The sequence below is a fragment of the Polypterus senegalus genome, chromosome 12 (genome assembly GCF_016835505.1).
Source record: "Polypterus senegalus isolate Bchr_013 chromosome 12, ASM1683550v1, whole genome shotgun sequence".
NCBI classification, from domain to species: domain Eukaryota; kingdom Metazoa; phylum Chordata; class Cladistia; order Polypteriformes; family Polypteridae; genus Polypterus; species Polypterus senegalus.
Genome location: NC_053165.1, coordinates 104602636 through 104630545, shown reverse-complemented (window position 1 = coordinate 104630545; position 27910 = coordinate 104602636). Strand labels below are relative to the sequence as shown.

The 27910-nt window shown below is 39.9% G+C and overlaps 1 protein-coding gene across 1 annotated transcript in view; it reads right to left on the bottom strand.

The window, feature by feature from the left end:
• rasgrf1 (Ras protein specific guanine nucleotide releasing factor 1) overlaps positions 1-27910 on the bottom strand; it is a 146188-nt gene that overhangs the window by 37645 nt on the left and 80633 nt on the right. Inside the window, exons 6-15 of the mRNA XM_039773101.1 lie at positions 23604-23683; positions 21401-21594; positions 15886-15995; positions 15422-15540; positions 11857-12017; positions 11169-11232; positions 7432-7565; positions 7261-7343; positions 6405-6653; positions 3022-3392 (exon numbers count right to left, since the gene is read on the bottom strand). Coding sequence (XP_039629035.1) covers positions 3022-3392; positions 6405-6653; positions 7261-7343; positions 7432-7565; positions 11169-11232; positions 11857-12017; positions 15422-15540; positions 15886-15995; positions 21401-21594; positions 23604-23683 — 1565 coding nt within the window. The remainder of the gene's footprint in view (positions 1-3021; positions 3393-6404; positions 6654-7260; positions 7344-7431; positions 7566-11168; positions 11233-11856; positions 12018-15421; positions 15541-15885; positions 15996-21400; positions 21595-23603; positions 23684-27910) is intronic.

The window sequence follows — 27910 nt, the reverse complement described above, 5'->3', positions numbered from 1 at the left end:
CCTGTCCCTCAAGGCGTCCCGGCTGGGTCGTTGCATCTGGCATCCCTGACAATATATATATATATATATATATATATATATATATATATATATATATATATATATATATATATATACATTAGTTGTAAAAAGTCCAGGGTCCTAGAAACTATTGAAATCATCAGAAAAAACACTGAAATGTAGAGATGTCAGGTAATTGAAAGGAACTATTCTGGGTATCTCTCTCCTAGGAAGATTTGTTTTGCCGACTGTGTTTTGCCGAGTTGTGTTCAACTCGTTTGTGCATTTGATGCCGGAGGAAAAGTAAAAGGGATACCGTTTTGTCGATGTTAGCGGCTAAACGTCTGTCTTTCTTCAAAGGATTTGTTTTGCTGACGTGCTGGCCCTGCTTGTGTTTTTAGAGGCTAAGTGAGTTTTCTACTTCCTCAGAGGTGAAGCCTTTACCCTGACTCCACCTCTCCATTCCGGGCCGGACAGACACACACACTTCCACGGGTAAATGTTTATACTGTGTATATATATATATATATGTATCCAGACTTTGCTATCTACATTTTCTTTTATGGTTTCCTATACTGGTTTTATTGTTCTTTAATAAACACCAAGTTTCTCTTAATTTTCTATGCTTTGCCTTTATATTTAGAGTGATTGAAGTAATAAGGTAAATATTTAGACCATCTGGAACAGTAAAGAAGTGCCATGTGATCTGAACTGCGAGGTTTGTCAGGCTGAGGATGTAGAGCTGAGTCAAATAGTGAACAGAGCGTAAAGTAAGACATCACTGGCTGATAAATGGCCTAGAGCCAAGGATGTTGAGCCTTTGTATGCTTTAATATATTCTTGAAGAGCAAAGTAATATTTAGGTCTGAGATATATCTATGACATTGTATGTTGTTCATGCCAAAGATAAGTAAATCTTACTTAAAGTGCTTGGGAGTCATTTATACGGCACTTTTGTGGTTAGGGTGTGTGTATGTGTATATGTATGTGTGTGTGTGTTAATCTTAAAGTGCAAGAGTAGACTAATCTGGTAACAAATTTGAGTAAGTCGAGGGTTAATACCACGATAACTTCTACTTATTATTTTAGCTCAGTTGACACCTGAAATTACAGGCACGCTTAAACATTTGTAACCTAAAATCTTGCATGCATTTACAGTATCATGATGTAGTTACTAAACGTTAAACCAGACCAATAATTCTTTGTAGAATGGGTGGTGAGAGGAGTGGAATTTAGGTCTGTTGTCACTTAATTATTGAGCAAGAATGGCACTGATTTCAGTGATTGTAGCTTCACTTTTTAAAAAATAAGAAGCCGTAAAGTGGTAAACAAAAAAAGTGCTACTGCATCAATTAGTATAATGGAATTGAATTTTCATTAAAATCTCAAAGGGTAAGCGGTGTCAAATAGAAACCATGTATTGTACGTTTAAATCCTCCCAAGAATACAGGTCTAGATGCCACTTAATTTATGAGAGCCACGGCTAAGCATTGCACTCCTTATTGGCAAATTGGCCAGCAAAAAAAAATACAGAGAATGCTCCACATGAGACGTATTCATAATTGGACTCTGTAGCTGCCTGATCTGCATCCCATGCTCAATTTGGAACATGCATGCAACCAAGGTGTAGCTGCTTATACATTAGGGTATCTAGTTCACAGACACACAACAGAGTTGATTTAATGTCTTCTTGCTTATACAAAGGTTAAATTCCTCTTATCAAGTATTTTCTTTGATGGCGTTGTAAAATTCAAAATGTTCGGTTTTCAAAGTAAACCGCAAAAGATTTAGTTGCTAGTGAAGACAAGGTCAACCTTAATGCAATTCCAAAATAAGATGTAATATTATGTAATCTGACAAAATAATACACATCCACTATATAGAACAGATATGTAGTTTATTGCCTGCACATGTGTGGTTAAAGTGTGTGATAAAAATTGGGCAGGGACACAAGTTGGGTAATGACGGACATCCTCGGCGATTTGCTATTGGACTGGTACTCTTACTAATTTTACTAATGGCATGCACTTTACATTAGTTAGTAAATTTGTAAAATTTCAAACTACACCAAAATTGAATGCATAGTAAACACCAAAGAGGCAGCAAAAAAAAAATCAGTTTTCAAACATGGATGAACACATGAAAAATGTAGACAAGTGAAAGTGCTACATGTAGGCAAAAGGAATGCTAATTATAAATTCATGATAGGTCATGTTAACTACAGAAAGCAACCTTTGAAAATGATTTAGTGGTCTTTTTAATACAATATTCCCTTTGTCTAGACAATGTACAGAATCAATTAAAGAGGAAAATAAAATATTACCTTGTATTATATAAACTTGAATACAAATCAAGACAAGTTATAGTCAGACTCCATAATGCTGTAGTGAGAGGAAAGGGCATGTCCGACTTTAAACCTCTTTAGCCTCGAGCATAGAAGGCTGCATAGGGACCTGAGTTGGGTCTTCAAAGTTGTCAAAGATATTGATAAAATCTCTTCAACACCATTCTTTTAGGTAAGTGTGAATCACATAAACTAGGGCAATGTTGGAACATTATTGAAAGTAAATTTAAGCCAGAAGCTAGGAAACTTTTCCAAATACAAAATGATTGTGTGGATCTGGAAAATACTAATGAGTCATATTTTCGAAAAAAAAAACATTGACCAGAAGTTCTTGGATGACATATAAGGACAAATTAGCTATTAAAAATACAGATGTGCTTGGTGTGCTGAATTTGTCTCCTTTCATTTATGAATCTGGTTAAACTATTTGCCCTGCTGACTGATGATGATGCAGTTTGACAGAGTTATATAGAGACACAGTTTTTAACACATCATTTAACATTAAAACAGAGCTATATAATGGAAATAACTTTACATAGGTAACATAGGTAACCCACAAAGTGAACATACTGTATTTTAAAGAGTCATTGGGACTTTAAACCTGAATGAATAGAGGTTAATAATTATGTTCCTAATGAAGATTTACAACCGGAAACAAACTAATTACAAAGTCTTACCTGGTTTGCTTGGTGATGGATCTTCTGGTTTTTCCCCTTTCCCGTCTGATTCATCTTGGATTTTGTTGGAGATGGAGCTTGACACATACAACTTGTTGATGTCCAGACTGGTCTTGCTGAAGGGGGACATGGATGTGTACATGCTTGCATAGCCATTAGAAGAACAACTCAAGGCGGCCAGATCTAGGGCTTTTCCCCCTGTTATAATGGGGATATTCAAAGATAGCTTTCTGCGGCGATTGGGTGATGAAGATTTGGTGATGGACAAAGGTGGAGGTGAGGAAAATTTTCTGCTAGCTCTGGGTGACTTTGGTGGCTCACCATACAGAAGCTTATTGTTTTGACTACTTGCAAAAAAAAGCTCCAAAGACCTGAAAAATAGCAGGCAGAAACAGAGGTATTAAAAACCCAATTTACCAGCTGTAGTGTAAAAATAAGATGCTTTGCAAGACAAGCAGACACACTGAGCAGCTTAATAGAAAGGGGATTGATAGGTCGAAGTGAAAAAGCAGAAGGTCATGGAATTCTATTGTCTTCCAGTAGAAATGCTTATCAACAGTTCATTACTTCCTAGACTTCCTCGGTAACTGTCTACAGTTGGTTCAACTTAAGCTAAAAATGTTATCAAGTAAGACAGTGGGTTACCAAATATTATTTAGTTGTCTGACTATCAACCCAAGCAAAAAAAAAGTTATAGTCTAATACTTAAATTCATTTTCAAGACACTTTTTTTCAGCACACAATGATCTAACAACTACGCTTTATTTAATGTTCTGCCAGAGAAGTCTGTAGCAGCAAGATACAGATTTCACAGGAAACATTAGTCTATTATTGTCCTGCATCATCTAGTCAAAAATAAGTAAATAAATAAATAAATAAATAAAACAAGTGCATATAAAGAAAACCAGTCTTAAGAGATAGGGATACCATTCAGCCTCTAAAATAAAGGGGATATGCGGGTCAGAGGGCATGTCTGAGCCATTAAACTGTAATTGAGGTGCTCGTTTTATTGGCGACTCTACAACCTTTTCAGCTGATAAGCATAATTTGAGGAGGAAAGTGAAATCCTTTGGAGTCAGCTAATCCTTAATCATTTGCGCTCCTTGTTCCAACATTTAAAGAGTACCACTGACTGCCAGCCTGGGGCTTTACGTCAAGTGAAATGAGCATACTCTTGCACCCTTTAGAGTACAGGTCAATAAGCAGCTATTCTTACTGCTTCCCCATCACTACCTCCCATAATGGAGATGTCGGATATTGCTTAGATGATGTTGCAAATGGAAAGAAGGTCAAAAGACACAGACAGCTGCCAATGGTTCAGTTCATTTTCTTTATGTAATCCTCTTCTGAGGTTAAAATCAGGAAGCAACCTCAATGTAGAGTGTTTTCATAAATATTTAATTGCCTCGATTCTCTGCAGAGCTGAGGAGCAGAAGAAGGGGTGGGGTCCTGCCGCAGAGTGGTTGGTTTCCATAGTGATGCTAGACAGCTGCAGGCCAGCCTCATGGAGCACACGGTCAAGTGACAGGAAGCCAAATGATCCTCTGTAATGGCGTATGTCTCTTCTTGCTTGATTTGGGTTTGTTTATGAATTGTCTTTTCTGCAGTAACCTTAGCATTTCTACCAGCTGACATTACCCAAAATTGTGAAGAGAACGTACTGTAGAAGCAACTCATTTTGCTAACCTGTTCTTTCACTCCTGTTAGATGGCATGTTGTGTAGGAGGATTTAAAGTGGAGGTAGAATGAATTAGACTGTTATAAGTAACATTCCACCACTTAGAACAACAAACTGAAGATAGACAGACATGTGATGCCTCTTGATCAAACTCTGTTGTTAAGGTATATGTTTGGTATTTTTTAATCTGTAGACAAAAAAAAAAATCTAAGAAACATCTCATATAAAACTAAGTTGCACAAAATACCCACCTGAATGTCGGCTACTTGGATAATAATGGAATATATCCAGGGATACAATTCCTGGATTTATCCTTTTGGTAGATTAAATTTGACAGAAAACTAAAATTGTGGCCACAATTAATGTATTGCTTAATCTAACTTATACTGTGTTACCTTAGCTGGAAAGAAAAATCTTATCTGAATATTAGGTATTTGTCCTGGACTAAGAGGTAATAAACCTGTATGAGTTGAATTAATACATGATATAAAACAAAAAAGGCATACCTGAATCAAGATCAAGCAATAAAGAACCTCCTTTGGATAAATAGTGTTTGTTATTGAGAGCAAAATGTTCACCTGATGAAGAATATTTGACTATATTGCAAGTCACTGAAGACTGAAATTTTTATGCAGTGTAGACAGTGAGCACTAGGGCTGGCATGAAAAGTTTTACAAGGTATACATAACTTGATGTGACATATATTATACGAGGGTGTGACCAGAATTCAGAAAGTAGATGAAATAACAAGTTTGGTCTGGAAGTGGTGCATCTTGGTAATTGTCAAGAGTTTGGAGTTAGGCAACAGTAACTTGTTTGTATTTAAGAGTAAGAATGTCTACATTCCAAAGAGTTGTCAGATGGCACTCTTTTGACCAAATGAATTGTAAGGTGGTGACCCTTTGATTCCAGAAGTTCCCACAGAACAAACTTGAAACAGAAGACAGACCAAGAATTATATAGTAGGAGACAAGTCAAATGGGAAAAATACAGAAAGTCAGCGAAGTGTATGGGAACATTGACTAGCTTCTAGACTTCTGGAATATGACTAAAGCAAGGGATTATGTTGTTTTATGTTGTTTTCTCCCTTTCTGATCATCCTTTATCTCCTGTTTGGTAATGAAAGTTTTGGCATAAGAAGTTTACCTGGTTGTTAGTAATGTGATTTGGACTAAAACAAGTTTTATGGATCTAATTATGCCAAGACAAATTAAACAGAGCTAGACTAAAGAAAGTGCTGCTTAGTTTCAATCTAGGTGATGCAAGGTGAATTAAAAATAACAGACCTGAATATACAAAGCACTTGGACAAGACTAAAATCTTATCTTATTCAGATTGAGGTCACCTGAACTCTGGTAAGAATCTTTTTTATAAACCATTTTAAAACCTTATATGAACAAGGGTTAATTTAACTGAATCTCATTTGAATATACATTCCTTGATAATATGCAAAAAATTCTCATCTGGATTAAGGCCACTTGAACTCTATTGAAACTCTAAACTGAATGAAAGACCCTCTTTGGAGACATGCATGCTTGAAGTGTATTAATAGTCTGAATTGAATGAAAGGCCCCCTGTGGTGGAGTGCATTATCTTGATGGTTGCCATCTAGTTTTGTGGCTGAGTTCAATATATTTCGTAAAATATGCTGGAATTCAAAGAAGAAAATTGGAGAGCACTATGCAGGACAACAGGAAGAACTTACCTAGCTGGTATGGCACTGATAGGCTTCTTATAAATGGTAATGAGCTTGTCCAGAACCACATCTGCAGTGGTGAACACACGGTATGAGTGCAGAAACGTATTCAGAAAATCAATGCTGAGAAACCTTAAGTCTGTCAGTCTCTCGAGTAGACGCTCCACACTTGCATAGCGAATCTGCAAGACCTTGCAGGAATTCATCATTTTGCTGAACCGGATGTCCACGTCATCACAGTACAGACTAGTGTCAGACCTGGATAGAAATGATGGTAAAGAGAACCATGTTTTTAGAGGCCCATGTTCTTGAGGGAATCAGGCACTCAAGTAACATAACATAAAGATAAAACTCTGAAAGCCGTTTAATTCAAATCAGGGTTGTGGGTGACCAGAGACTATCCAGCAGCATTTATTGTAAGGCAGCGACCAACTCTGAATTGGGCACAGGGTTCACGCATGCACACCTTTTCTCCATCCAATATTGACACTCACATGGATCCAATTTAAAATTGCTTTTGAACCAAACAAGTACATGTTTGGGGATGTTGGAGGAAAACTGGAGTACCGGAAGGAAGATCTATGCAAACAGATGGAGAATGGGCAGTTCCACAGAGGAAATGCTAGGGTGTGAGAGTCAAACTTAGGATCCTGGATCCATGAATGATGATGGGGAATGGTCACTGAGTGCTGTCCTAGTCAGTCAAGCGTTTTTTTTTATTTTTTGTGCATGTGGAAAATATAGTTAAGTGTCAAAACCACATGCCAATTATTTGAAATTGACATTTCAAACATTTTCTGTTTTCTTTCTGCTTCACCTGTGAATATGTTTGCATTATTAGCATCCAACTTTTCAGGTTACTTACTTTATCATTTGTGGAACGGTCACTTTTGAATTTTCTTCAAAGGCATTCATCATGAGACCATTGCACCGGATATTATCAATGCACTTGAAGAAGAGGCAGAAAGCAAAAGTTATGCTGGATGCAAAACTGGCTGTTACTGTAGACTCATTCACAGCAGTTAGGTTTACTCACTTGGCTGATGTCACTTGTCCAAGCTGATTTTTCCTGGCGGGATGATGCTACCAGGATGACAGTAAAAGACTGTGCATCTTTTGGTTCGACAACGATTTTGAAATCAAGATGTTCCATGTCTTGACCTGTCTTTGCTAAAAACAGTATACAATTCAGAACATATGGAGTTTAGGTGTAAAGCTTAATTAACTGTTTTTTTCCTCCTGTATGTTGCTACCTGACTTTAACCTTATTTAAACTTACTTTATGTTAAATTTCTCTGCTTATTGTCATTTTTATATTATTGCCATTATGAGTGCTTTAAAAAAAGACTTAAAGACTGCCTGTTGCTGCAAATGTATGTATAATATACATCACATGACATTATATAAAACACATTTTTAAATTATAATTGACACCCAAAATGTAAAAACAATTTAATACACAAATGTTTCAACTTTTTGCCCTTTAAACCATGTCACCTTTTATTGGTGTCAAAATCTGTCTGCCGTCTTAACAAATAGGAATTTTACAGTCTTATACTGTTCTCCAGTCATATCTATATTTCACAACTTAGCATGATTGGAGACTGAACTTGTTACATTTCAAAATGCTATGTTTGTATCTAATGCAGTCAGATCAGGTGCTATCTTCATATCCTTAGGTCTTGTTTATTTGTAGTAGAATAAATGCAATTCATAGAAATGCTAAATTTAACCCAGTCACAGGGGATGGACAAACCAGTGTGTTTCTTTCTGCTGGTCCTAAGCCCAGATAAATGGGGAGGGTTACATCAGGAAAGACATCCAGTGTAAAATTTTCCCAGATCAATATGCGGACAACAATACAAATTTTCAAACCGGATCGGTAGAGGCCTAGGTTAACAACGACCACCACCAGTACTGTTAGCCAACAGGGTGCTTGTAGAAATTGTGCTACTATTGGCCAAAGAAGGAGAAGAAGAGGGGAGAGACGTGCCCGGAGGCAGGAGTAGAGAAGGAAGGTAAAGAGAGTGGAACTGAGGGTAGGAACTTTGGATGTTGGCAGTATGACTGGTAAGGGGAGAGAGCTGATGGAGAGAAGGAAGATTAATAAATTGTGCATACAAGAGACTAAATGGAAGGGGAGTAAGGCTAGGAGGTTGATTCAAATTGTTCTATCATGGTGGGGATGGGAGGAGAAATGGGGTAGTGGTTAGTCTGAAGGAACAGTATGTCAAGAGTGTTTTGGAGGTGAAAAGAGTGTCAGACAGAGTGATGATTATGAAGCTGGAAATTGAAGGTGTGATGATGAATGTTGTTAGTGCATATACCTCGCGAGTTGGGTGTGCGATGGATGAGAAAGAAGATTTTTGAAGTGAGTTGGATGAAGTGATGAACAGTGTACCCAAGGGACAGAAAGTGGTGATTGGAGTAGATTTCAATGGATATCTTGGTGAAGGGAACAGAGGAGATGAGGGGGTGAATTGCAAGTATTGTGTCAAGGAGAGGAACGACGAAGGTCAGATGATAGTGGATTTTGCAAAAAAGATGGACATGGCTGTGGTGAATACATATTTTAAGAAGAGGGGGCAACATAGGGTGACGTACAAGAGTGGAGTAAGATGCACACAGATAGATTATATCCTGTGAAAAAGGGTCAGTCTATAGGAGATTGAAGACTGCAAAGTGGTGGCAGGGGAAAGTGTAGTTAGGCAGCATAGGATGGTGGTCTCTAGGATGATGTTGGAGATCAAGAAGAAGAGGAGGAGAGTCAGGGCAAAGCCAAGATGAAAGAGGAAGACTGCAAGGTTGAGTTCATGGAGGAGGTAAGACAGGCACTGAGTGGCAGTGAAGAGTTGCTAGATAGCTGGGTAACTACAGCAGATGTAGTAAGGGTGACAGCAAGAAGGGTGCTTGGCAAGCCATCTGAACAGAGAAAGGAGGAAAAGGAAACCTGGTGGTGGAATTTGGAAGTACAGGAGAGTATACAGAGGAAGAGATTGGCAAAGAAGTGGGACAGTCAGAGAGAAGATTGGATGATGTGGACATAGCGAATCAGGAAGTGCAATGGATTAGCAAGGAGGAAGTAAGGACAGCTATGAAGAGGATGAAGAATGGAAATGCCGCTGGTCCAGATGACACGCCTATGGAAGCATGGAGGTGTTTAGGAGAGATGGCAATGGAGTTTTTAAGCAGATTGTTTAATTGAATCTTGAAAAGTTAGAGAATACCTGAGGAGTGCAGAAGAAGGGTACTGGTACTGATTTTTAAGAATAAGGGGGATGTGCAGAGCTATAGTAACTACAGGGGGATGAAATTTATGAGCCACAGCATGAAGTTATGGGAAAGAGTAGTGGAAGCTAGGTTAAGAAGTGAGGTGATGATTAGTGAGCAGCAGTATGGTTTCATGCCAGGAAAGCTCACCACAGATGCAAAGTTTGCTCTGAGGGTGTTGATAGAGAAGTATAGAGAAGGCCAGAAGGAGTTCCACTGCGTCTTTGTGGCCCTGGAGAAAACATATGACAGGGTGTCACGAGAGGAGTTGTGATATTGTATGAGGAAGTCAGGAGTGGCAGAGAAGTATGTAAGAGTTGTACAGGATATGTACGAGGGAAGTGTGACAGTGCTGAGGTCTTCGGTAGGAGTTACAGATGCATTCAACATGGAGGTGGGATTACAACAGGGATCATGTCTGAGCCCTCTCTTATTTGCAATGGTGATGAACAGGCTGACAGATGAGATTAGACAGGAGTCCCTGTGGACTATGATGTTTGCTGATGACACTGTAATCTGTAGTAATAGTAGGGAGCAGGTTGAGGAGACCCTGGAGAGATGGAGATATGCTCTAGAGAGGAGAGGAATGAAGGTCCGTAGCAACAAGACAGAATACATGTGTGTAAATGAGAGGGAGGTCAGTGGAATGGTGAGGATGCAGGAAGTAGAGCTGGCGAAAATGAATGAATTTCAATACTGGGGATCAATAATACAGAGCAATGGCGATTGTGGAAGAGAGGTGAAAAAGAGAGTGCAGGCGGGTGGAATGGGTGGAGAAGAGTGTCAGGACTAATTTGTGACAGAAGGTTATCAGCAGGAGTGAAAGGGAAGGTCTACAGGACGGTAGTGAGACCAGCTATGTTATATGGGTTGAAGACGGTGGCACTGACCAGAAAGTAGGTGACAGAGCTGGAGGTGGCAGAGTTAAAAATGCTAAGATTTGCACTAGGTGTGGCGAGGATGGATAGGATCTTGAATGAGTACATTAAAGGGTCAGCTCAGGTTGGACGGTTAGGAGACAAAGTCAGAGAGGTGAGATTGCGTTGGTTTGGACATGTGCAGAGGAGAGATGCTGGGTATATTGGGAAGAGGATGTTAAGGATAACGCTGCCAGGCAAGAGGAAAAGAGGAAGGCCTAAGAGAAGGTTTATGGATATGGTGAGAGAGGACATGCAGGCGATGGGTGTAACAGAGCAAGATGCAGAGAACAGGAAGATATGGAAAAAGATGATCCACTGTGGCAACCCATAACAGGAGTAGCCGAAAGAAGAAGAAAAAGAAGCAGAAATTCTACATTTGTATTTAGAAGGTCATTTGCAATAGTATGCATAGTTGACAGACTGATGTCAATGTCTGGTTTGTATCCAGATGGTACAAAATAACTAATAATTTACCTTTAAACAAGTTAACCTAAAGTAGTCTGTACAATCATCATAAATACCAGAAATTTATTGAAAAAACAGGCAAACTTTGTAGCCTTAACATATGTTACTCATGTCTTACCCTCATCGTCTGTTCCCTCTGGTTCCTCTACCAAAGTGCAGTCAATAAGGGAGATCACCCCATTCTAGTGAGAAAGAGTATACAGAATGTATAATTAGCATGACCACCCAAGAACACTTCTTTCTTTTTCTTCTTTTCATTTGTTTTTTGTTTTCAATACCTGAATAGTATGGTGGTGAGTCAAGGACCTCTTGACCCAGGCATTTTTCAACATTTTCTTCAGTTTGCTAAAGTACTGATATGTTGTCATTAGGAAAGCTAGACACATTCTGGCAACAAGAACTTCACAGTACTCTGCTGTGGTGGAAGAAACCAGCCATGTTTTAATGTATTAGACCATTTTTTATGGTGCAGAGTACAGTAGTTCCATCAGAAAAATTGTGGACTATGTCTAATAGGAGTTATTGTACGAAACAATTGTATTTCCTAACAATGAATCATCAGATACCTAAATGTTAATCTTATGAATTATGGTCATAATACGAGATATTTGTACCTCAGTGTCAAAGTGTTAATGGTTGTATTGTCTAGTTCTAGTTTCCTAGTGCTCTGTAGAGATTTTCTGCAACAGCTGAATGAACTCAGGAAAAAGTATCAATAAAATAATAACAGTTACTTATTTACTCTCTGGATAACTATTTTGATAACTGGCTTGTAAACAAAGTTGGCTACCGTATAATATATTTACTTTAGTTAGGTGGAGTTTTCCTCCAGATCCTCTAGTGCATATGATCAAATGTTTGGAGAACAGAAAGCATTGTCTCTCGCCCTCCTTCTTCAATGAAAGAGACCCTAAACGGCCTCTTGTGATTTTTCCCTTTTCACTCATTGGGACCTGAATCAAGGAGCCTGCATCAGAAAAAAGATAACAGAATCACTAAAAAAAAAATCACAGTGGCAATGTGCAGTTACAAAGTAAAAAAAAAAAAAACATGTCATAAACAGCAAAACCAGATATACTGTAAATATTTTTGCAGTCTCTTACTGCATAACATGAAGATCAGATAATAACTTACTGTATTAGAGAAATAATCAATCAAAATACACTCAGTGTCCACTTTTTAGGTATACCTGTTCTTGACACAAATAACACATATCCGTACTCCTCCAAACAGTTAATCATGTGACTGTAGATCTATTTATGTAGCATGCAGACAAGTTCAAGAGCTTTGCTTGACCACACAATTAGTCTGATAAGATGCATGATTTAGGCAATGTTGACTGTGGTGTGTTTATTGGTGTAAGACATGTTGGTTTCAGTATCTCAGGAACAGCCGTCCTCCTGGGATTTCTACACACTACAGTCTCTAGGGTTTACACTCAGCGTTTGTTCAGTAGACGAAAACACCTGCTTAACTAGAGGGGATACTGAGAATGATCAGGCTTGTCTAGTTAACAGAAAGGCCAGAAATTCTCAAATAATAGTTCCTTATAGCACTGATGTATTGAAGGGCCTCCTGAATGTGCAGTAAGTGAGATCTCGAAGTGGATGGAGTATAGCAGCAGAAGAGTACACCATGTTGTACTCATGTCAGCTAAGACAGGAAAATAAGGCCACAATTAGAATGTAATCATTACAACTGGGCAATTTAAGATTGGAATAATGTTGTTTGGTCTGAGAAATCTTTATTTATACTGCAATGTGAAGATGGTAGGGTCATACTTTGGAGTAAACAAAGTGAACCCATGGATCTGTCTAGCCTTGTGCCAGTGATAAAGGCTGATGCTGGTAGTATGGTGGGGTTATTTTCTTGGCATGTCTTAGGCTTCTAAATATTAACTCAATGCCATTTGAATGCTCCAACATATAGTAGCAAAGCATTATTGCTCGCCATGTGCATCCCTTTATGGCCACAGGATCTTGTTTTTCAAATGGATACTTGCAGCACATCATAAAACAGGCATCATTTCAAGCTCGCTCTGCGATAATGACAGTGACTTCCATTTACTCCAGTGGCCTGCAGAGTGTGTAGTTATCAATCCAACAGAGGTCAGGATGAAGGTATGGTAGAAAAACTGCAGGAACTATTATCAAGAATGTAGGAGCATAAAACGTTAAAGAGTGGTTCTAACACCTTGTTAATCCAGGCCTTAAAGAATTAAGGCTGCTCGTGGGTCATAGTGATGGCAGGTGGAAGGGTGGGAGTGAGCAGGATTCAGGATAGTTGTACCTAATAAAGTGGCCACTGAATGTAAACTAATGGTACCAAGCAGCAAACAATAATAACCTTTCAATATCTGAGTGAAAAAATGATGAATGATCTAGAATGCCACACTCATTTTAGTTCTAAAGCTTTATTGTATGTATTTGATAATGACAGAACAACAGCCTAATGCTATGTCTCTAACCTTGATTTTATTATACATCATAGGATTCATATTAACTGGCCTAACCTAAATCTTTTGAGAAGAAAAGCAAGACAAGCAAATTCTTTCTCCCTTCATCCATCCACCCATACTTTATTTCAGTGCACTTTTAACAATACAGCATAGAACTGATGTTTGTTCCAGCACCACCAAACACAAGGTATAAAGTAATTTAACAAGAGATTCGAGTTCTTCACCAGGCATGCTCACATATTTGTCCAGTGTTTAATTTCAAGTCATTTTGATAGATTTTGACAGTTAGTAGGGTATTATTTTGATAAAAACAGAAAAAAAACATGCAAACCACACAAAGAAGGCATCCCTGGGAATTTAACTACACCTGAATCACCAGATGCCAGTTATGCCCTCCACTCTACAGTAATGACACCGTTAAACAAACTAATAAGCCATAAATACATTCTTGTGCACTTAACAAGAAATAGCCATCTAGTTCTGCAACAAGTGATAAACAAGAATAAATCAAACAATATGTCATAACAACTAAACAATCAACCAATATTAAATTAAAATTAGTCCACGAAAAACACTTATGGTATAAAAATTTTATTTATAAGCAACCCATGCAATAAATCACCCAAAGTGTACTGAATGTCAATCAACTAATTAGCAAGAATAGAAAAATAAACAACGGTTTAACAACATATTAACAAAATGTCCATACAACAAAAACAACCCATACAGCTAAAATGATGTACCACACAAACATTGAGGCAATACGTTAAATCAAATACTTTTTCTCCACCTAACCAGCTACTCATTAATCCATTTACTGAACCAAGTTACACAAAGTTTAAGTCTGTGAGGTGCTGGAGTGTAGATGGACACGCGTTTATACAAAACTACACTCACTCATACAAGGCAAATTTTGAGTCACTAATCAACCTAACTAGCTTTTGGATGCAGTAGTAATAGACAGAATGTGCAAACTCCACTCAGACTGTGACAGTGATAGTTATTCAAACCTAGTCTCCTGAAGTTGTGAGGCAATAATGGCAGCCACTGCGCCACTTTACTAGCATAGTAAGAAACTCGTGCATTGCTGCATTTTTTAGGCATACAGTACATCTAAATAACAAACATAAAAATCAACCATACATAGACACATAGCAAGTGATCCGCTTTCAATACATTATGACATACAATCTTAATTTAGCAAAGCATAAAACAACTAACTGGATCAATCAATCCCAGTTATACAATTTGCATTAAGTCTGGATTCCAAGAGATAAAACATAGTAATATAATTGACTTTGCTGTAAAACATGGACAATGATGAGGAAAGCCATTTAGCCACTGTGCACATAGAGACAAAAAAGCTAAAAAACAGCAATGAATGCATTCCAACATGGAAAGGAACCTCTTACATTATGGCAAGAGTGATCGATGCAATGTGGCACTGGACGTGAAAACAGCAAGAAGAATGGATCACTAATAGATCAAGGAAACTGCACCATCAATCCCAGGAGATAAGGAGGGAGACCTTTTAGAACATGAAAGGAAGGAAGAAATAAGAAAATGATGGTGAAAAACAGATGTTGAGATCTGGAAGATGCAGGATGGGTAGAAACCAGTGTCAATCAACAAAGAAAGGTAGTGACTAAACACGAACAGCTGATCTGAAGGATACTTTGGGAACATGAATGTAATCTAATAATAAACAGACTCAAAATGTTAAAAATGAGAGGTGTGATGAAAACCCAACAATGACTGATGATGATCTAAAATAAAACGAATCAATGCAAGAGAAAGTCCTCATTTGGTTAGCACAACATGCCTTGTTGATCTTGGGAAGATAATGGGACCACAAACAGAACAACCCATGTTCACACAAAGAGTTAGTGCTAATTGAGATGTTACTTGAATACCTTGTCTCACAAAGGTCTGACTGGTGTCCAGCAGAATCTCGCAGCCTTCCACAATCATTCGCTCGATTGCCAGATTCTTGCGGATATTTTCCGTTTCACTCACTTCATCGTGCATTATTCTGGGCATAAATGAAGGGTAATGCTTAATTTTTCTTTAGAGAATATTATTAATTTCTGCCAGGATTTCACGCTTCATTTTTGCTGAGTTTTTTGCAGTATCTATATCAAACACTGCAGAGGAAAAATTTTCATCTGTTTGCTAATCTTATGTTTATTCTTTTGCTTCAGGTTTTTCTGTAATATTGTACTTTTTTAGTTCCTGACATACATTTTTAAAAAAATCTTGTCACAGGCTCCATGGAGCAGAGCTGTTAAATCAACACATTAATAGTAATACTGCAAGAAAAGAAAATCAGATTTTGAAAAAAAAAAGAAAAGATAAACTTTTGGTATGAAATGCTTACCTGGATAGTTCTTCCAGCTTCGATTTGGCATAGTCAAGGCTATTCCTCTCTACGTGTTCATGAGGGGTGTGAGCCAACAGTTCATGCAGGGTTAGGATGTAACGGGGAATCTGAAGGCAAAAAGGAAAGATGGCAAATGTTCGAAAAAACTAGCGATTGGGAATAATAGGTGGATTCTTCTATTCTTCAGATATACCTAAAATATGTGGCAAAGTCAGTTTGAATTGGGATCAAATAAGAAGCAAACAGCAACCGGAATTAAAAGAAATCTCTGCCACTACGTGTAATATACAGTACATGTATGGCTGCAGATGTAGATGGCTGACTCACTTTCAAGACGCATTGTCCCAGGCTGAAAACTGAATAGTTTCAGTATGAACAGCAAATCAAAGACAAAGCAGTGATTATACTACAAATGACAACGTGAACTTTAGACAAAGTGTTGCCATTAAAAATAAACACTTATTCCTTGTACTTCTAGAATATGAAAATACTAGCAAAATACCCGCGCTTCACAGCGGCGAAGTATTGACTTAAAATTTTTATTAAGAAGAAAATTAAACCTTTTTAAACTGAGGGAAAATATACCAATAATTATTTGTTATGGATCTCTTTGTATACCACATTTTGAGTTCGGCCCTCCGGTTGTAATATGACCAAGCTGTGCGCTGAGCGTACTCTTGAGCATGCAACGTACAGTTGGCCATGTGAAAAGAAATCTTGTTTCAAATCTCACAGCTTGGATTGCTGCTGTCATAATCGGTTTGAGTTTCATGGTTTGTTTCAATGACAACAGTATTTGCAGAACTTGTGTTGAAGTGACATTCGGCATCTGTCAAGCGTTGTAAGCATAGAACCGGTTTCATCGATAACTTCACATCCAGCTTTTGAGAGTTTAAACATTCATAAACATCAAAGTGTCCACTACTGAAATCGTCACCTGTGAGTCTAAGATGTTTAAGAGGCATTGGCGGTTGTCGAAAGGTGTAAAATATTTGGCCATTTCGGTACACTTGAAAGCGACAACCGAACAATTCAGTGGCAGCCATTAACTCACATGCAGATCCATAGGTGAAGGGCTTAAGCATTTCACTCTTATAGTGCTCCTGTGTAGTATAATTATCTCCTGTACCGTCATCAGTCCACACCTTGAACCTGTCCCAGTCATTCAATACATAAGACACAATGTTTCTCTGGATATCAAGAGTGAGCCTGATATGGCTGTGCAATATGTAACAAAGAGAATGGAAAAGGCAGGTGCCATCTCTGGGCATGGAAACCACTTGTAAGTGTAAGTGACAGTTCTTTGATCAATGGTGATCACCTCGATAGACATGTTAATGGGGGTACGGTTGGAACGATAACGGAAATGGGTACCTGAACAATGTAAAGTAAGTCTAAAATACCTAAACAATAACTATAATCGTAATAAACGAACAATAAAACAGCGGAGAAGCCATGGATTAAATAAAAAGGCTGTAGTTATCAGCAGGGAGACGTGAATCCCGTGGCAAAGCAAGGAAGAGAATGTACAGACCGGAGCGACAGACAGCCTTATATAGGCAGGCAGCCAACAATGTGGGAAGCGTTGGGATGAGGGATCCAACGCTGCCTCACACGGTGACTGAGCTGCAGCCTATGGACGTATATATGTACGTAAGTAGGATTCAGTTAGCGTTGGGAACCCGCGTACCAAATTTCTTGATGATGGGCCCATAAATAACAAAGATCGTTGAAAAATTCAATATGGCGGCTGACAGTGGCATCATACCACTGAAATAAGTATGTACATTGGTTTGGGTTAGCGCAGGGAAGCCGCCTACCAAATTTCGTGAAGATGGGGCCATAAATAAGAAAGTTCAACATGGCAGACGTTGTCAACCGTTATGACCGTTACGCGTAGAATTTCGAAATGAAACCTGTTTAACTTTTGTAAGTAAGCTGTAAGGAATGAGCCTGCCAAATGTCACCCTTTTACCTACACGGGAAGTTGGAGAATTAGTGACATTGGAAAGTTCAATATGGCAGCCGACAGTGGCATCATACCACTGAAATAAGTACATACATCGGTTTTGGTTAGCACAGGGAAGCCAACTACCAAATTTCGTGAAGATGGGGCCATAAATAAAGTTCAACATGGCAGACGTTGTCAACCGTTATGACCGTTACGCGTAGAATTTCGAAATGAAACCTGTTTAACTTTTGTAAGTAAGCTGTAAGGAATGAGCCTGCCAAATGTCACCCTTTTACCTACACGGGAAGTTGGAGAATTAGTGACGTTGGAAAGTTCAATATGGCGGCTGACAGTGGTGTCATACCACCAAAATAAGTATGTACATCGGTTTCAGTTAGCGCAGGGAAGCCGCCAACCAAATTTCGTGAAGATGGGGCCGTAAATAAGAAAGTTCAACATGGTGGATGTTGTCGACCGTTATTGATCGTTATGACCGTTACGTGTAGAATTTCGAAATGAAACCTGCATAACTTTTGTAAGTAAGCTGTAAGGAATAAGCCTGCCAAATTTCAGCCTTCTACCTACATGGGAAGTTGGAGAATTAGTGATGAGTGTGTGAGTGAGTGAGTGAGTGAGTGAGTGAGTGCGTGAGTGAGTGAGTGAGTGAGTCAGTGAGGGCTTTGCCTTTTATTAGTGTAGATTAGGTGAATCCCATTGTCCAGACTAGAATACAAATAATGACTAGTCCCATAAAACATATCTCTAACATTGCATGGGAACATCCACTTACTGTACTGAGCTAATACAACTGTAGGGAGTTATTCAAAAGCACTGGACATTTCGATCTTTATTCTGTCAATAGAGAAAAGGCCTGAGCACTTATTTAGGGAATATTATGGGATGGGGCATGAGGTCTTATTCTGTTTGCAGGAAGTCATGTGTAACAGTAGTTGAAGAAGAAAGATTTAAAGGGGTTGTGGAATTTTGTTAACCACTTATACTTAAGCTTTTTTTTTTATCTTACTATATACTTAAGCAGGCTAATTGTAACCTGGAGCAAGACACTATATATTGTAAAGGTTTTAGAAAGTTAAACAGCAAGATATAAGGAGGAACATAATCATGTTTTTTGAAAGTGTGGTCTAACTTGATTTGTAACACTTTCAAAAACGGAACTTCACTAAGATTATATACAGCAATAGCACTACAATTTGCAGTTTATTTAAGATTAGACAGAAGACATCCTTGCTGGATTAAGAAAACATTTTTTTCTGACCCTCTGACAAGAACACATACAAATATACAGTAGATGTTGTGTTGTTTTGCAGGATCATGGTAGGTGTTTTATACACTATTTGGGAGTTTAAACTGGCAATAAAAAACTTTTCTTTAGTGCCATACTTTGTTAGTCCTAATATCTGGGGGCCTAATTTTGGTTAGTCTTCTTAACATATTCCAAATGAGTGTACAACCTCTTCTTGATACACTAAGTTGAAGCTGAAATTAATTTAACTCTCCATTAGTCACAAGCTATATGTTATGAAAGACTGAACAGAACAATGTGCTTTTTGCTTATTGTGCTATAAGCATTCAGAAGCCTTCTGCTCACCTCTCACCTCTGACTTACAGTCTCTGGAGTGCAATATAAATGTTCAAGTATCATTAACTCACTTCAGGTTTGAAACAGGAATTGGCATTGCAATTAATGCTATGAACATTAATGATTTAGTCTTGTATTTGCTGTTTGTTTATTTGCCTATAAGCATTACTGTTTAATCTATCATTAATGTCCATGCAACACTGAACTGAATTAAGTTAGTTTGATGGAAGTGGAATGGGTGGATATTATGCTTATTATGCCAATAAAGCTGTTTTTCAATCTGATTTTGACTCTGAGAGAAAGCGAAAGAAACTTAGTTTCTATCTTTGATGAAGATGAGGCAAATAGTGCTAGTCTAGAGTTGGCTGAATATATTGATCAATCAGGCAATGCACTGACATAACCACAATCTATATATATAATTCACTAAGGCAAGACACCCATGGAAAGCACGCCGGAAGGGGCGTGGATTCAGTAAGCTGCCGACAAGTAAGACACCAATGGCGCACGCAGGGAGGAGCCACGCCCACCAACTCCAAGACCATTAGATACGACGACAACTCGCAGAGCCACGCCCACCAACTCGGGTGCGATGACACAGAAAGAACGGCGTCATTTATATTCATCTGTCGTAGAGGCCTCATGTACCTCCGAGCTACGTTGACTGTTCATAGAGGCATGTTTCTCGCGGAGGTGTGATGCCATATGCAGCGTGTAAAACAGTTTGCGAGGGGTATCCCATGGGATCCTTAAAACAATCCTTTACAACTGAGGTTAAAACACAATGAAGTAAGCAGTCTTTAAAAACCGAGTTTTCGGTTACGACGCATGACCATGTGCACCATAGCAAACTGTTTTACACGCTACATACAGCAATTTGCATCCGCGACAAACATGCGTCGTCTTCACTCACGGACAATTATATGTTGCTCTCTCCAGAGTTCCATCTTTTCATTCACTTTCTGTTGTATCCTCAAACCCTCCCTTTTTAGACAACTGTGTCTTTCCAGAAGTGTTCAACCTTCAATAAATAATGCGGCGTTTGTTATGCCGCGGGTTCACTATTGTGTTGTATTTTGCTCTCTCCAGAGTTCCATCTTTTCATTCACTTACTGTTGTATTCTCACACCAACCCGTTTTAGACATCCGTGTCTTTCCAGAAGTGTTAGCATTCAATAAATAATTATGCATGAGATTGAGCGTGCGTCTACCCGGCGCAGAGAGGCGTGTGTAAGCCGTTGAACCCCATTCGGGCTGCAAACCGTGGAATTCCCACTAAGTGCGACTCATACGCTCCCACTGGTTGCGTTCCTAACCTTTGTACATACCCCCCTCTAACCTCGCTACTACCGTGGTCGGGTGTCTTGGTGGATTATATTTAGAAAAGCAGCCAACAACTCAAGTGATGAGTTGGAGGTGGGCACATGAGCGGGCAGTACATACTGAACGAGAATTCAGGAGACTAGCATGACGGCGGGAGCTGAATGGACGTCCTTCTCCTCTCCTCCCGTTCCACACTCCGCGCCGTGCACCCCCATCCCTCCGTCTGGCAAGAGAAGGCGCGATTGCGGTCCGCCAGTTTTCAGTCACGGGCGATTGTGTGTTGGTTCGTTCCGTGCATTGTTGCTTTTCTTGCTGATTTATTACATTACTGATTTTTCAAATGTTAATTTGCTCCCTGTGCTTAAAAATCATTAAAAAAACGGCCTGATTATGCAGCGTATGGTATGCCGCGGGTTGGCTAGTGAGATATATGGGTCTAGAGTATTTGAATAAAGGCAGTTTTCAACTAATTTCTAAAAGTGCTTCTACCTTAGGGACTTCTGTCATTTGCCTACACATGTGACAACATTACATAAAATATTTAAACAACATAATTCCTGGAATGCCTTTTGGTGGGCTGGCATCCTTTGTCAGCTGGCCAAATGCATTATGACTGGATGTTACTACCTGCTTCTCACCTGGAACATGGGATAAGTGAGAAAAGTTTCCAAAGTGCGTTCCTCACAGTCTGGCTTGCTCTCATACTGTTTCAGAAGCTTGTCAAAGTCACGGTTCTGTTTGCAGTGCGCCAGGATCTGCAGGCTGTACTGGTGGTTCCTCACAAACTCCTGATAGATGTTTAGCATAGGAAGCAGGATGTCAAAGAGGTCAGCTGCCAATAAGAAGACACAGTGTCATTATGTGAGAAGTGATATGAATTGAACTCTGATCTCCCTTCTTAGTGCAAACTATGACTGAACTGATGCAAACATGAATTGCTGCCATTTTAACAGAACAGTTAAAAGGAGTATGTAAGTCACAAGTCTGCCTTATCTACACATGTCATTGACAGCATGTTGTTTTTACTCTACACAAAGAGCCCAAGAATATTGCATATCTGGCAAATAAGAGCTTCAAAAGCTACATGATGGATGGAAATTAAAAGTACTGACCATGTAACAGCAGGAGGCGCCCAAGAGATCAAATATTAAAAAAAATATTTATTGCTGTATATAAAACAAATTAGGGAAGGATAAATAATGGATAACATGAATTATGAGGAAAAAGACCAAAGGAAAATACAACCTTTCTCTGTCACTAAGCAGTGATGGGGCGCACACCCGTCAACTTACCTAAATGGCTCCCCACTGTGTTCAGGGTGCATGCCCCATAGCTTACCCGAACAGCACACCTTGCATGATGGTGCCCTAGGTGGTCACCTTTGGGTTGACCATCTCTACCTTCCTGTCACTGGTTTGAGTTGTTCTTGCCATCTTCTATTTGGAAGATTTTCTGACCCCTTGCTGTTCACTGTGGCCCCTAAGAAGTGTTCTAGAAGTATCTTGTTGGTTGCCTTCCAAGTCAATATTCTCTCTCCCCTTCTCCTTCTCTGTCTTTCCTATAGAGGCAGTCCTGACTGCTGATCTTCCAGGGCACCATGCTTGACAAGGTCTACCAATTCTTAGAGGCCAACTTCCCATACTGTAATGTCAAGCCTTCTGCTTTCTCTATGCCAGTGTGTGTCTCTGTCTTCCCCTCTCCTTCTGTTTTCTGATGGCTTATAGCAGGACTTCCATTCAGCCCTATGCCACTTTACTAATGCCTATGCACTGACACTCTTTAGCCAGCCAGACACCTCTTCACAACTAGTGTCCAGATTATATAGGCATTGACCAATTCCTTTCTGCCTGTAATTGTTAGTGGGGTGGTCAATGTTGTCACAGGTAGTCCAGAGTGCCAGAATGTTATCACGCTACACAGAAGAGACCATTGGTAGTTTGTTGAGTATTGAGTATTTTGTACATTGATATTAATTTTTTTTCAGTAATGCAAAGGTACATGTGAATATGAAAATTGTCTTTTACTGGGCATTGTCTCTGATGTAATGGACAACTAGATTTGCATTTCTTGGTTGGAAATAGTGCATTTGAATTTAACTAGGCAATAGGGCACTGGGTGAAAGATGAAACATGAGAAATGTGACCAATTAATGCAGTAGTCAAAATTCATTGTTCAAGTTTCTTTTTTATTTCTGAAGTTGTGCACAGGCCCACATTGTTTTACTGGCATACAAGTAGAGGCAGCTGCAATATCATAGAGTTCTTAAAGTACAATATATCCACCAGCTACTATTTGTTAACTGAATATTGTCAGTGTGACAGCATTGTGATTTGAAATTTAGGTCATGAACAGTGATAGGTGAAATAATGTAAGTGCACATACGAACTATGAACCTGGCTTGTGGGAATTCACTTTGAACTGGATGATTTTCATAATATTCCACTGGCTTGATCTGAAAATGTGGCCTGTCAGTGATGGCAAGGAACACATGAAACATTGATTTTGTAGACAAAACATCTTTAATTAAATCTTCTGCAGTTGGGGATTTATTTATGTGAATTCTGAATTGGAAAGTTAATTTGTGTGTACAGATGTGTGCAATGTCCATCTGTATAAATTCAATTTGAAATACTGAGTGCTTGTGTTTGTGGTTTTTCAGCATTTATGTTTTGAAACATGTTATACTACTCTCTTGTGCCTCTGAAGTCTGTAGCACAGTTATAATTTGATGTAATGCTTGGTCTTGACCCAGAAGGAAAGCAGGCCAATATCACCCACTAAGTGTCTGATGAGTCTGGAGTGCCGCCACATCGTGGATTGGGAAGTGATGTGATATCTTACCTAAGACCAGTGTGGGCCAACTGGCAATTCTTGCTTTCAGACCTTGGTAGAATATTTGATGCAAAAACATGATTGTTTCACTGAAAAAAAAACACAGGAAAAGATTAAACAGAATAATAGAAATAAGTAGATTTTTGTTTTTTTTTCGTGGAGATTCCTTGTTCATGGATAGTAGGAACACCACTCCCAACAATTTGCTCTCAGCTCAAGCAGGCAACCACAGATTACAGTAGGAGATTTTCATTTTACAGAAATTAGTAAACTTACAGTACAATGAGATCCCATGCAATAGAACATAGTTTTCAGTTGATATTGCTGAATCACTGAGCTAATTTTTCACTTGGCTAATGTGAACGCTGGCCCCGGCACAGACAGACGGACAACATTTTTGGACCCAACACACTTTTATTTACACGACTATTATATACAAATGGCTCACGTGCACCCCCAGTGCCTTCTCGCACCGATTTCCCCAATGTCCAGGCCCACAGTCTCTTGTGCCTTCCTGGCCGCCTCCTGTCCTCTCTCAAGCTTCGCCAACACTGCCTCCCGACGTCCACCACCGACTGGAGGGAGGCGGCCCCTTTTATGGGAACCCGGACGGGTTCCAGCTGCTTCCCGGCACTTAGCGGTGGCCACACCCCTGTGTGGCGGAAGTGCCGGCTGCGCACTCGGAAGCCGTCCGTGTCTCCCCGGTCGTCTTCCCCGGCACTTCCTGGTGTGGCGGAAGTGCCGGGCTCCCGGGATAAACAGGCACTGGGGCGCCGCCTGGCGGTGGCCATGGGTCCCTACAGGGCTGGGCTTCAAAGCCCCCTACCCGAGGCCCCCTGCATAACCAGGACAGACGCCCCCACTCGGTCTGGAGGAGGCACACGCCCTCCTCTGGTCCTCCAAGGCGTCCCGGCCGGGCTCCATCCTCGGCCAAAGACCACACGGGGTAAACCGGCATCGGGGCGCCGCCTGGCGGTGGCCACGGGCCCCTACAGGGTAGGGCTTCCATGCCCTCGACCCGTGGCTCCCAACAGAACCAGGACGGACGCCCCCTCACGGTCTGGAGGAGGCACAAGCCCTCCTCACGTCCTCCTGGGTGTCCCGGCCGGGGCCCACACTAAGAATGGTCTAAGCTAACAAATATTTAGAAGTTTCATTAACATAAAGCTAGTAGAGAGAAATACTTGGGTCACACCTGATGAAAGTTATTAGACTTATAGCCTCTCAGGTCTCGGCATTCTATATGACTCACAATTTGAAAAAAATCAGTTTTACAAAATAAATATGCTTCAGCTCACAGAGAAAATCTAAATTTCAAAACAAAATATTAATTCTCAGTGTCAAATGCCCATTTTACAGGGTATAACACTGATATTAGTGGAAACACTGTTGGAATACTTTGGAATTAAATGAGTGTTTTTAAGACTATACCTTACAGTAGTAGGCTATAAGCTTGCAAAAAAAAAAATTCTAGTATTGATATTTTATTGGGCGGCACATTGGCGCCATGGGTAATGCTGCTGCCTCACAGTTAGGAGACCCAGGTTCGCTTCCCGGGTCCTCCCCGCGTGGAGTTTGCATGTTCTCCCCGTGTCTGAGTGGGTTTCCTCCCACAGTCCAAAGGCATGCAGGTTAGGTGCATTGGTGATTCTAAATTGTCCCTAGTGTGTGCTTGGTGTGTGTGTGTGTGTGTGTGTCCTGAGGTGGGTTGGCGCCCTGCCCGGGATTGGTTCCTGCCTTGTGCCCTGTGTTGGCAGGGATTGGCTCCAGCGGACCCCCATGACCCTGTGTTCAGATTCAACGGGTTGGAAAATGGATAGCTTAGACAAACAAAAATCCATCTTTTCTTAGGGAGATTCATGGCATACATTAAGAATGGCATCTAACTTTTAAATACCTAGGGGTAAACATCACAAGTAAACATAAAGCTCTTTATCAACAAAATTTCGCCGTCTGAATGGAAAAAATTAAGCAAGACTTGCAAAGATGGTCAACCCTTCATCACTAGCTGTAAGAATTAACACTGTTAAGATGAATATTCTTCCTAAGCTCCTTTTTTTAATCCAAAACATTCCACCATATATTAATAAATCATTCTTTAAGCAATTAGATTCAACAATAACCTCATTTATTTGGAATTCAAAACATCCACACATCCAAAGAGCGACCCTACAAAGACAAAAGGCAGAAGGCGGCATGGCTCTACCTAACTTCCAGTTTTATTACTGAGCAGCAAATACACAGGCGATAAGAACCTGGACACAAATAGAAGAACATACACAGGCTTGGACCGCAATAGAAGTAAAATCCTGCAGTACTTCTTTGTATTCCTTGCTCTGTGCTCCAATAAACACACGTTATCGGCAATATACTAATAACCCAATTGTGCTCCACTCACTTAGAATCTGGAACCAATGTAGAAAAAATTTAAAGATGGAGAAGCTTCTATCTGTGGCACCTCTGCAAGAGAACCACCTCTTTCAACCTTCACAAACATATGCAGTTTTTAATATCTGGAAAAAATTTGGAATTAACTTGCTTAGAGATCTTTATATAGACAACTTCTTTGCATCCTATGAACAATTACTGTACATTCCAAATTTAACATTCCAGCTACACATTTCTTTCACTATCTTCAAATCAGGAACTTTGTTAAACAGAACCTTCCTGATTTCCCTCATCTTGCACCCTCATCCATCCACCCTGGAAAAAATATTGCTCAATCTCAAGGACTTAGACACCATCTCTACAATATATAAAATCATTTTACAATCCCTCCCTTTCAAAGATCCAAGAGGACACTGGGAAAAAGATCTCTCAATTAATATATCAGAAAAATAATGGAAAGTAGGAATGCAGAGAATTCACTCGAGCTCCATATGCGCAAAGCATACATTTATACAACTCAAAATTATATATCGAGCACATCTGTCTCGACTAAAACTCTCCAAAATGTTTCCAGGGCATGATCCAACCTGCAAATGCTGCAACCTAGTCCCAGCCTCACTGGGTCACTTGTTCTGGGCCTGCACCAAATTAACATTATTCTGGACAAACATTTTTAATTACCTTTCAGATAGACTTGGACTCACAATCCCTCCTAACCCATTAACAGCTATGTTTGGGGTTCTTCCAGAGGGGTTTAAAGTGGAGAAAGACAAACAAATTGTGATTGCATTCACTACACTTTTGGCATGCAGACTTATTCTGATAAACTGGAAGAACCCAAACTCTCCTCTTTTAAGTCAGTGGGAAACCAATGTGTTATATTATTTGAAGTTGGAAAAAAGCAAATACTCAGAGGATCTGTACAGACTTTTTTCAAAACATGGCAGGATCTAATCAGTAATATTTTAAAATAAGTTCATAAAGCACAGAGAATTTATTAATTTAAGTATGTTTACAAGCCTTAAGTTTCACACCGTTTGCCTTGCTCTCTCTCTCAGGGGTGGGGATCGATTTGTCCTTAACTCAGTTTTTCTCTTTGTAAAAACTTGATTGATTTGTATGGATTGCAATAAAATTAATAAAAATAATAAAAAAAAGAATGGTATCTAACTAACAGAAATTTTATGAAAAGATTTCTGAACTACACTGAGTGTTTTATAGATAGATAGATAGTGTTGGAGATGGCTGGGGTGGCAACCCAGCTGGGACACCCAGGAAGACCGGAAGAGGGCTTACGCTCACCTCAGACCACGTGGGGGTGACCACCCTGGTTCCTTTGGGGGCCACGGGTACAGAGTTTGGAAGCTCTACCCTGCAGGGGCCTGTGGTCACCGCCAGGGGGTGCCCCTGTGCCTAGAGAGCCCTGGACCTCAGCACTTCCGCCACACCCGGAAGTGCTGCGGGGAAGAGGATCGGGGACACCCGGAGTGCTTCCGGGTACACAGCCGGTGCTTCCGCCACACAGGGGCGTGTCTGCAGAAGGTTACTGGAGGACACCTGGAGCACATCTGGGTGGCTATAAAAGGGGCCGCCTCCCTCCATATGATGGCTGGAGTTGGGAGGAGAAGGAGACAAGGTCTTAGCAGGAGGCAAAGAGGTGGCCTGAGGATGGAAGGCATTGTTGTGGCCAGGACTTTTAGGGATTTTTGGGGGTTGTTGTGCACCTTGTAAATAATGGACTGTGTAAATAAACATGTGTTGGGTGACATTAACGTGTCTGCCTGTCTGTGTCCGGGCCGGCTACCACAATAGATAGATAGATAGATAGATAGATAGATAGATAGATAGATAGATAGATAGATAGATAGATAGATAGTGTCACACACGCGCGCATGGGAGGCAGCTAAAGGGCTCGAGTGAAGGCAGTT